This window comes from Mytilus edulis, chromosome 3 (assembly GCF_963676685.1).
Source record: "Mytilus edulis chromosome 3, xbMytEdul2.2, whole genome shotgun sequence".
Lineage (NCBI taxonomy): Eukaryota > Metazoa > Mollusca > Bivalvia > Mytilida > Mytilidae > Mytilus > Mytilus edulis.
Genome location: NC_092346.1, coordinates 100,264,985 through 100,277,424, shown reverse-complemented (window position 1 = coordinate 100,277,424; position 12,440 = coordinate 100,264,985). Strand labels below are relative to the sequence as shown.

General features: G+C 30.1%; 1 protein-coding gene across 1 annotated transcript in view; it reads right to left on the bottom strand.

Moving 5' to 3' along the window:
- Positions 1–329: 329 nt before the first annotated feature.
- The window catches only part of LOC139517985 (G2/mitotic-specific cyclin-B3-like), a 32,103-nt gene continuing 19,992 nt past the window's right edge, over positions 330–12,440 (bottom strand). The window contains exons 9-10 of the mRNA XM_071309571.1: positions 6,509–6,636; positions 330–2,033 (exon numbers count right to left, since the gene is read on the bottom strand). Of these exons, the coding sequence (XP_071165672.1) occupies positions 1,979–2,033; positions 6,509–6,636 (183 nt within the window). The 3' untranslated portion in view covers positions 330–1,978. The remainder of the gene's footprint in view (positions 2,034–6,508; positions 6,637–12,440) is intronic.

Sequence of the window (12,440 nt, the reverse complement as noted above, 5' to 3'; positions counted from 1 at the left end):
ACATCTTTTTGTTCAACGGATTAAAACAGATCTAAGAAACTTGTATGATGTTACAAGTAAATTTCAACATAAATTTGTTTTATTTTAGCAGGAATATTAGACTATGTACATGATGTACAAAAGATGCTGGGTAATGACAGTATCTTTTATTAATGTCACTATGATACTAATCTTCTTTAAAGGTGTACCTCTGTATATGACAGAGTATTAATCATTGAGGTAGATATTCATAGAATTATTCCTTGAAACCAAGTTGTACATGTTGTATAAAACACACGGATAGTTATATAAACAATATATTGTTAGGGCAGGTTTAAATGACTGAAATATTTTTATTTTAAATACTTTTTAATAACAAACTGAAAAATCAGATCAAACCAATATGAATTGTTCCTCTGTTTGAACATAAACAATTTGACATGACCATGTTTAATATGAATTACAAAACTGAACAACAGAAAGAGGATTGTAGAGTTATAAAAGGAGGGAAAGTGCATAAGGAAAGAGTTACAGATACATAATGAACACTATAATATGTAATAAAACTACCAATTCATGATTCTGACATAATTCTTAGAGGATAGGTGTCACAACACTTATTTTCTTGTGTGGTATATAATAGTACTATTTCCTAGTATGTACAAAGTTTATTCTGGGACAATAGTAAAACTTTTGACCATACTTACCAATGATATGTATAACAACCATATTTCAGTGTTATTGACCTGGAAGCTGTCTGGTTCCAGCTATGCCAAAACCGTTACAAAGGTCTAAAATTGATTAAAACAATCATGGTCTTTGACGGGTAAAAGATGTCAGAAGACCATTATCATCTTATAAATTCTAATTCCTATTTCAATTTCAGAATGTTCTTAAAATCTTAATATATACATATAAATAAAAAAATATCTATAAAATTTAGGACATGTCTAAAGGTATATAAATATATATTAGACCAAATTTAAATTTAGGAGACTAGCTTATTCACATCAATGCTTTAATGCATCCACTTTTAAATTTAACATGTTTGAGCTTTATCAGTTTGCTAGTATATATATCAACAACCATATTAAAAATTATTTCTGCAAGTTAAATATATCTCATTGTCATGATTGTGTAATGTTCTCTTTTTTACAGCTCATTTCAAATATTCTAAAAAAAAAGATTTAACTTATTTAAAAGTAGACATATAAAAACTGTTTTAAATCAAATGTCCATATTCATAATTATTAAAATAAAATACTCACTGATTTTACCATATAATTTCATGATTGTTTAGTTTTTAATCTCTCTAAAAAAAAAAGGTTCATCGTACTCTAAAATGAATTTTCAAAATGATTAAAACAAATTCAAACCTAATAAAAAGTGTGATATAAATTTGTAGAAAATATTGGGAGTCTTCCTTGTAATGTTAAAACAGTCTACAATATTGATAAAACTTAAATTTATATATAAAAAAGCAGGTAGGTTCATGAAGTGTCCCGAAAACCAACAAAATATCAAAACATTTCAGCAGAAATTTAGATTGACATAAAATTAAGTTGTTTAAAATATTTTTTTTCTATAATGACATAAATGTGTAACCTAAAACTAAAAACTTTAAAGACTTAAGTTTGGAAAAAAGGATGTTCATTTTGTTAAAAATGAGCTGTATGGTCTGATCAAATTATAAACACCAATAGATGACAAATTGATTAAAGTCAGAAAGTGAAGCAGGTATATTTTGTAACGCTTTGGTTTCAATGGTCTAATTATGGCACTCATGGACCTACTTCTTTGTGTTGCAATGATAAGAGAAATTAAAATAAACACACAAACAGTGTTCCTACAATGTAAACTTGATGAGTTATAATGTCAAGTAGCACCATGTAACATGTGATGTAAAATAGTTTGATGACTCTTTATGGTTGATTTGATGTAAGCTCAGATTCCAGGACATAAATGGAGCCAACAACATATGACTATGCTTTAACTAGCTTCAGCTCAATTCACTGGAACTTAATGCCTTGATCTTTGCTACTTCATAAAACACACTGAAAAATAAAAGATAATCATTGTAAAATTGCATACCAGAAGAGATACATTTAAAGTTATTATTAAAGCTATGAGCATGTATAATTGTACTATTTTTGGGCATGCAAATAATAAAGGAGAAATTAAAGATGAATATTAAAGTGTATGTTTAAAAGAATGGACTCAGTATTGTGTTTCATATCGTATTATGTTGGAATAAGGCTAACTTCTTGTATCTTTATTCACCCTGAACTTGCTGTATGGCATTTAAACAAGAGTATACACACACTGAATGTCTACCCTACTATACTAACCATGTTTCTATTCTAAGTTGAGAGTCTTTACGGTTAAAGTTTTACCACATAAACTCAATAATATTATCAATGATTTCTCTAGCATGTACAGTATACCTGCGAGTTTGTTCATTTTCATAGGGCAGTCCACCCGCCTTTTCCCTATAGACAAACTGTACTTTTTTAATACGCCCTGTTAGATTTGGGGAATTTGAACACTTTCAAAGTATTGTCTGATTTTGAACTTTTCCCAAGGTAAACTATCATGATCAGCCAATAAAAAAAACGCTGTTTCTCTTGATATTGTTTTTGATCAACCTATCAAAATTGTTGTTTCTCAAGATGGTTTGGCTGAATTGCAAACATGCTAAATTTTGAATTTGTTAGGAACATTGGAATTCTACAAATCATGATCATAGCAAATTATATTTCATCTGGAAGAAGCTTCTCATACAGCCTCAGAAGACGAGCATGGCTTATTTACAAAATTCAAAGATACAGTACTACCATAATACTTGTGTCTTATTACAATGCCCTACCAGGTAAGATGTTTTGAAAGAAGAATTTGAAAAAAGTATAGCATGGGTGTTTTAAAAAATATCTGATTTACAATCCTATGCAGAAAATTTGAAGCGTATTGACAATCATGAAGCTTTAAATGGTAAATAAATTTCTTTATTTTTTAAAATATGTTGCATTATTTTTTTATGCGATTATAAATGTCATTCGTAATGAAAGGGATTAAGGGTTAACCAGTTCAAAAATGAATTTCAGAAATTGATTCTTATTGTAAAAAAACTACAGTATGATAGAACACTTGTGTCAGGAAAAAATAAATAAAAAGTCATCAGACTTGTTACTTGTTATCAAACAAATAGATAAATTCATAAAACATTCTAGTATAAAAGTGACATTATTTAAGTTATCTCCCCTTGTATGGCAAAGTTGAAATAAACTATTATCACAGAGATATTTTTCTTCATTTAGATAATAAATAAATCTCCTTCTTCTCTTAAACTTTGCACATTACAGCAAAGATCTAAACAGATTGATTTAATCTATTCAACAATCCAAGACAACTGAGCTACCTTAAGGAAGTTTGCTGCTCAGTTTCAAAATAATTAGCTTTCCATAACACTAGTATATTTATATATTGATAAAGGATTAATTAAGAAATTAAAAAAGCAAAAATAAGATAGAGGTCAATGCGCTTGTTTTCGAGATATTAACCATTGAAATTTTGACGGGAAAAATGTTCTTTCTTGACTTTTCATAGCTTTATCATTGACAAGTTTAAGTTCTCAAAAACTATTAAAAAATAACTAAAGTTTTAAAAGACTTTCACAGATGGCTCATCATTATAAATGTAAAAGATTTATAAAAAGAAAAATTCGTAAGGGTTCCACGGAACCCAGTGTCTTGCCTACTTTTGCTGTTAATCGCAGACCCAACAAAAATGAGGAAAAACATCAATAAGAATTTCCCTCTCGATACTGTCTTTTGATTGAAAGAAGCTTCAAAGTTTGGTAAAAAATCCAGGATAGTTTATGAATCTAATAAATGTTTTATAAACTTTAACTGCAGCCTGTATGTTATGTTAACTGGAAGAAAAACTAAGTCCATTTATAAGTAAAATACGGAAAAAGTGGATTTTTTTTTTTACAAAATTTACTTCTGAATAATATCTTATGATCAGAAACAAGCTTTTGTCAAAGTTTGGTAGAAATCCAGGATAGTTTAAGAACATTATAAAAATTTCAAAAATTTTAACCACAGAGTGAATGTTTTGTTTCTGGCAAAAAAACTAAGTCCATTTATAAGTAAAATACGGAAAAGTGGAAATTTATTTTTACAAAATTTTCTTCTTGATACTATCTTATGATCATAAACAAGCTTCTGTCTAAGTTTGGTACAAATCAAGGATAGTTTATGAAAGTTATTAAAATTTTAAAAAACTTTGACCACAGAGTGAATGTAATGTTTCCTCGCAGAAAAACTAGGTCCATTTATAAGTAAAATACAGAAAAGTGGAAATTTATTTTTACAAAATTTTTTTTCTTGATACTATCTTATGATCATAAACAAGCTTCTGTCCAAGTTTGGTACAAATCAAGGATAGTTTATGAAAGTTATTAAAATTTTAAAAACTTTGACCACAGAGTGAATGTAATGTTTCCTTGCAGAAAAACTAAGTCCATTTATAAGTAAAATACAGAAAAGTGGAAATTTATTTTTACAAAATTTTTCTTCTTGATACTATCTTATGATCATAAACAAGCTTCTGTCCAAGTTTGGTACAAATCAAGGATAGTTTATGAAAGTTATTAAAATTTTAAAAAAACTTTGACCACAGAGTGAATGTAATGTTTTCTCGCAGAAAAACTAGGTCCATTTATAAGTAAAATACAGAAAAGTGGAAATTTATTTTTACAAAATTTTCTTCTTGATACTATCTTATGATCATAAACAAGCTTCTGTCCAAGTTTGGTACAAATCAAGGATAGTTTATGAAAGTTATTAAAATTTTAAAAACTTTAACCACAGAGTGAATGTAATGTTTCCTTGCAGAAAAACTAAGTCCATTTATAAGTAAAATACGGAAAAAATGGAATTTTATTTTTACAAAATTTACTTCTGGATACTTTCTTATGATCATAAACAAGCTTCTGTCCAAGTTTGATAGAAATTCAGTATAGTTTAAGAAAGTTATTAAAATTTCAAAAACTTTAACCACAGAGTGAATATTTGTGGACGCTGCCGACGACGATGGAATGTAGGGTCGCTTAGTCTCGCTTTTTCGACTAAAGTCGAAGGCTCGAAAAAAAATGGGGTCAATACTCAATATGTTTTAAGGCATTCAAATGGATAAAACCAGAGGATTCTGAAAATCTGACAAAAATTCCAAAACATGACAAGCGAACATCCTTTAACAATAAACAGACATTTCCATATTATAGTCTGCTTTCATCCATTCTTTTATGTTCAACTTAGCTGTGATTATTTTTATAACCTGTGAAATCATGTTAATTGGAATTAAGATTTATATACATTGATCAATGGTCGTACAATTCTCAGTGATACTTAGATATTTACTGGTGTGAATATTTAGACAGTATCATGTTCAGATTTATATACATTGATCAATGGTCGTACAATTCTCAGTGATACTTAGATATTTACTGGTGTGAATATTTAGACAGTATCATGTTCAGATTTATATACATTGATCAATGGTCGTACAATTCTCAGTGATACTTAGATATTTACTGGTGTGAATATTTAGACAGTATCATGTTCAGATTTATATACATTGATCAATGGTCGTACAATTCTCTGACTGGTGTGAATATTTAGACGGTATCATGTTCAGATTTATATACATTGATCAATGGTCGTACAATTCTCAGTGATACTTAGATATTTACTGGTGTGAATATTTAGACAGTATCATGTTCAGATTTATATACATTGATCAATGGTCGTACAATTCTCTGACTGGTGTGAATATTTAGACGGTATCATGTTCAGATTTATATACATTGATCAATGGTCGTACAATTCTCAGTGATACTTAGATATTTACTGGTGTGAATATTTAGACAGTATCATGTTCAGATTTATATACATTGATCAATGGTCGTACAATTCTCTGACTGGTGTGAATATTTAGACGGTATCATGTTCAGATTTATATACATTGATCAATGGTCGTAAATATTCTCAGTGAAACTTACTGGTGTGAATATTTAGACATTATCATATTCAGATTTATATACATTGATCAATGGTCGTAAATATTCTCAGTGAAACTTACTGGTGTGAATATTTAGACGGTATCATGTTCAGATTTATATACATTGATCAATGGTCGTACAATTCTCAGTGAAACTTACTGGTGTGAATATTTAGACATTATCATATTCAGATTTTTATACATTGATCAATGGTCGTAAATATTCTCAGTGATACTTACTGGTGTGAATATTTAGACAGTATCGTGTTCAGATTTTTATACATTAATCAATGGTCGTACAATTCTCTGACTGGTGTGAATATTTAGACGGTATCGTGTTCAGATTTATATACATTGACCAATGGTCGTACAATTCTCAGTGATACTTACTGGTGTGTATATTTAGACAGAATCGTGTTCAGATTTTTATACATTGATCAATAGTCATACAATTTTCAGTGATACTTACTGGTGTGAATATTTAGACAGTATCGTGTTCAGATGTTTAGGAGGTGATGCAATCATCTGATTTAATTCTTTCATAAGAGGTAGAATATCTTCATGTGTATAACCAGTGTAAAACTCTAATGTGCTTGTCTGAAAATAAATTGTAGAGTTAATGTTTTTCAAATTGTTACTATTAAGAACATAAGTGAAACAATTTATAAATAGATAAATAAATTGAAACTTTGTACTTATAAACTATTTTTTTAAAAGTTTTTTGGATGATTTCATCATTGCTAAAACTAAAGAAAAATGATTATTTAAGACTTTAATATCCTTATTTGTATGCAGTACTTATTTGTTGAAATAATTTATCTTTTAATACATTTTTTGGTGTATTTACTTATGTTATTTTATAGTTGGTAGTAACAAGAGTGCACACGCTGAAATGTCTCGCCTTCTATACTAATCATTGATATTATGTTGATAGTCCTAAGTATAAAGCTAAGCTTTATTACAACTCACTTACTGTCACATAAACTTAACATTAACCAAGATAACTAAACAAAGACCAATGAACCTTGAAAAAGAGGTCCAGGTCAGATGAACCATGCCAGGCAGACAGGTACAGCTAACAATGCTTCTATACAACATATATAGTTGACACATTACTTATAGTTTAAGAAAAATAGACCAAAACACAAAAACTTTACACTGTGCAATGAACCGTGAAAATGAGGTCACTGTTAAATAAAACCTGCTCGACTGACATAAAGATCATAAAATATTTCCATACAACAAATATAGTTGACCTATGGCATATAGCATTAGATAAAAAGACCAAAACTCAAAAACTTAACTTTGACCACTGAACAATGAAAATGAGGTCAAGGTCACATGACATCTGCCTGCTAAACATGAACACTTAACAATCATTCCATACAACAAATATAGTAGACCTATTGCATATGGACCATAATTTGCTATTGGGCTCCGTTTCCTATAACTATAGAAAAGTGATAAAATGTGAATTACTGTAAGAAAAGTTGTAACTACATCTAAAGATGCCATTATTTTTATCAACATACAAGTGTATGCTACTCTTCCCTAGAAAAAAATTGAAATTAACAAATTTCAAAGATTATACGACCGTATTTGTGTGTTGTTTCTCGCGTTACTTTTCGCGTCCGAAGTGCATAACGCTGACTAATTTATAGATAATCGTCACCGGCAAATTCGTAATTTTTGCTTTAAAATAACAAAGAACATCGACCAATAAGAATAGTGAGAAGAAAATGCCGAGAACTATAAGTATTTCTGTAGCAGGTGTAAGAACACTGTCGTTATTTTGGTTTCCCATTTCGTAAAGCACATTTTAGATGGTTTAATCTGCTTTGTTGTAAAAGAATTCTTTGCAACAATATGCAAATACGAACTCTCGCGAGATGTTCAAACAGGTAAATCAGAGATGATTTACATTCTTGTTTTGTTCTTCGTAATAATTAAGTTAGAAAATGACGTTATCGTTATGCGTTACATTTCACACGAAACAGAAGTCCATTTATTTATTAAAATTGTTTTTGTTGTTAAGTTCTTATCATTTCCGGTCATACGTGAAACATGTGACTAACATGTGATCACGCCCTTACAGCCGGATATACGAAATACTAGGTCTAAACATTGTATTTGTTTCCAACGGGATGTAAGCAAACATAATCTGTAGGCTTGTTTCGTCTTGTTTAAAAAAGGAAAATACAATTTTCAAAGAGATTGCGCCGGGGGTCTATTATTTTTCCTATGTGCATAATGTTACATACGATCTTGTGTGAAAATAAATACCCAATGACTTGACAAAATCAATTTCAGATTTGACCGACGTTTTAACACACTTCGTTTCTCAATAACAATGTAAAGGGTCCTTGGAAAATTCAATCGAAATTACGTCTCCTATCATGGTGCCGATGTTCGTTGGATTGATTTAGCTTCAACAGTAAATATTACTGGATATTTTAGGTGAATAAAGATAATTTAATAAAAAATACATGTTAATGTACCGTTACACTTGGAATGTACAAAGTTGGTATCTTTGTCACAATTTTAAATTAATTTTTTTTATTCATGTTCTGCAAACACTTATCAGAAACACAATAAACTTGTCAAAGGAAAAGTAAACTTTTACCATGCATGACTTGAAAGGAAGTACTTTATTGATTTTAGCCCACTAAAGTAGGTTAAAATGTGGAAACCATGTCGATGGTGTACAGGTCACAAATATCACATGGTGCCTATTTTAAAGATGCTAATTCCAAGTTAAAAGTTGTTTTCTTTATTGGATTTAAAGAATTTTACATCACCAATGATTTGGAATAAATTGTATATAACTGGAATTTCAAAACCAAATATAAATAATTTTTTTTGGCTAAAACATCAAGATACAACGATAATTATGGTATCCTGTATCAATGAAGAAAATACGGAAATTCCTGAATAAATTGTACTAATTGTTTTCAAAACAAGCACATATTTAGGAGTTTTATAATACTGTTACATTTAAGATGGATTTTAAGAAAAAGTATAATACTGTTCAGATCATTTTAACACTTTCACTACTGAATTTATTTTTTTCGCGGGATTCCCTGGCCGAAATTTATTTGCACGAGCCGTTTGCCTGACCGGGATTAATTTCACATGTGCTTCAGCAAAAACGATCTCGTAGTTTTGGTCATTGAAAACTCGGGAACTGTAGCGAGTTGTGCGGTCAAATTTTGATAAAATGTAGATAAATATCATAGGTTGAGCGTCCGTAACCTTTTCATAGAGTGAAAAACAGTTTACCTTAAAAACGCGTGGCGAAAACGTAGATTGATTGAATCGGAAGATAATTTTTGTCATTGCCTACCGTATATCACTTTCACTTCCATTCGGCAACATTTCTTAAGCACACGTGTGTTTCAAAATTCTATTTCTATGAGCTACTGAATTATTTTCTTTCAAAACCCGTTTCCGTTTTCGTTTTCTTGGCAATAATACTTGTAAATCGAGACTGTCGTTCACGTAGATTTTGGCCGCCATTTGTTTACGGTTTCGAAAGAAGAAAGATAACTCGGGCTCGATAACGGACAATAACTCTTCGAGACGAGTTGTATAATACCCCCAGCGTTGATGTGCGATTACTGAACTAATTAAAAATAATTGTTAACTGCAATAATAATCGATGGGACTTCATTACTTTATGACTTAACCCCAGTAATGCCTTAATTCTTCCACATGTGAATGAGATAAAGCTTTCCAATAGATAAAATAAATGAACCCAAAAAGTGAAATTTCCAATAAATTTGATTTGGGTCATGGGGATTGTATAATATAAAAAAATATTTAAGCATTAATAAATGTACTACAAATAAGCAAATATTCAGCTGTATCTCAAGATAAAGAGCCAAGTGATTTTTTTTTTTTTTGGAAAATTGTTGACTTTGTAGTCAAAATTTAGGATGTATAAGACAACATAAAATTGACAAATACATCAACTGATGTTTGTTAAAGCAGCACAAATAAATACTAAAGCTGTCAATTAATATTTTATAAATTTATTTTCATCATAGTTAAATTTATTAATCATATTCAGTAGAGGTAAAGAAGATAATATATGCAGACAACTACTGGGTACTGTTTTATTTAAACTCATGATATGTAGACACAGATGCAAGTCGTTGAAAACTATTGCCAAAAAGGGATTAAAATACATCATGTACATGTTTTACTGCAAAATGCAGTTTTAAAATTCATTGATGGAAAGCTACACCAGGGAGCTGCATGATATAGTTTGTAATAACATTTGGAAGCTATGAAATTTGTTTTAGTTTATAATGCTGCATACTCATTGAATAGGAGGATTCATATCATAAATTTTGATTTTAAAATTGAGTGAGGACAATGGAAACTATTTTTTTTTTATTTTCTGTTTATATTGTTGGGTTATTTAATGGAATGGTTTGTCAAAAAGTGAATAAAAATTACTTGAGTGAGGTTGTTATACTATAACCATTGTTACCAGTCTATTAATTAATCTTTTACATCCAGCAGCAAGTGTTACTTACATATAAGCCTATATATTAATGTGGTATGAAGATACCTGCTTATGTGTACTAGTCCCATAAACAGTGTTAATTTAAGAAGCTGACTTACAAGGTGACAGCTACAAGACCCTAATGTGGTCCCATTATCCCATTTCCAATTTGATCAGTTTTTTCTCTTACTCCTTACTACTACATGTATATGACTTGGCATCTGAGAGAAGAAGCAATTTATATACCATTTGAAGTCCCTTTTTGAACACAAAAAAGATGTTTCCTAGTGTTAAAAATGGTTGCTTATATTGGCATTACAAATTGTAATAAACTTTAGGCACTGCCGCACTGGTCATTCATCTTTTGTGTTAGTGTGCTACATGAGGGGGAGTTCTTCCTCATAATTTCCAAAACAAAAAATTTAACCCCTATATTGTTTTCAGAAACATACAGGAACAGTATTATTTTACAATAATAAATGATGCCATCTCAAGATTAATCAGAAGCAACAGACAACACCTTATGTTATTTCACTTTGGGGAAAAAAATCCCTTCCCTCCAGCAAAAAATTTTTTTTTTTCCCCCTTTCCAATTCTGAAAAAAAAAAATTCCCTTCCCTTCTAAAACAAATATAATTTTTTTCACTTCCCTTCTTTGACAATGTTTTTTTTTTTAAATGAGAAAGAAAACAATTTGTTACATAAAATAATCATCTTGGCATCTTTCAGGATTTTTTTACTCTCTGTCAACATTATTTGTTTTTCAAAACAACTTTTAAAATTTTTGTATGCTGAACAAGACTTTTAAAAACCTCTGTCACAAGACGAGATACATCATGGAAAATAATTTACACTCGATTAAAATACGAATAAGATTGCAGAATATTGTCTCATCTTTCGAAACCACTTTTATGTAAAATAATAAATCTATGAGATGTAACAACACGTGTTTTTATGAACCGCACTATTTATAGACTCAGCTGTCAATTTTGTCAATATCCGGTTCTATTTAAAATAAAAGTGGACTTTCGTTTTGTCGACCTACATACTGCAGTACAGCCTTTCAATGAAAAGAAATAAAACCCGTAGCACTACAGACTCCTGAGAGTGTCTAAAACGATGATAAAAGACTCTTGACTCAATCGGTAATGAAAGGTTGACTGTCAAACGGCAACGAGAAATAATTATTTACAGTCGTGCACCTGATGGCGACAATCAAAGTCTCGATTTCAGGTTGTTTTACAAATATCCTTCTCACAACTCCAAAATATACGTACAATCACTACTTTTGTTCAATTTAAACGACTTTCACGACCGCAGGTTAAGTTTTCTCAATGTTTCAACTCGAAATGAAACTCCTGACCACGATTGTTTATGATTCTGCCATTTTGTTTTTCACGAGGTTTTTTTTTCTCAACAATCTTTGAAAAAACATATTTTAACAGTGTTTTTACGCCCGATACTAAAATATCGAATGCATTTGGTGTTTATCATAACATCCATGGAGCAACGGGGCCAAGAAACATGTTTAAACGTTATTTTTACTGTTTGCACTGTGACCGTCTAAAAATAGAAATCTATGTATCCTTAAGGATACATTCGGCATCTACACGGGGGTGCCAAAAGGATACATTCGGCATGCGCGCGGGTGTGCCAAAAGGATACATTCGGCATGAAAGGGTTAAGCAGATTTTGCAATAAAATAAAACTAAAAAAATGCTTTCGGTTTCTTATGGTTTCCTGTTGCGTTTAAAAAAAACTTTGATTTAACATTGAATAGATTTTAAATATTAACATGAAGCAAGTAACACTAGTAATGGTGTTCATTTATGTCTTTTGAAATATATTGTGCAAAATAAAGAAAATAAAGATTGGTTTCCTGTTTTGTTTC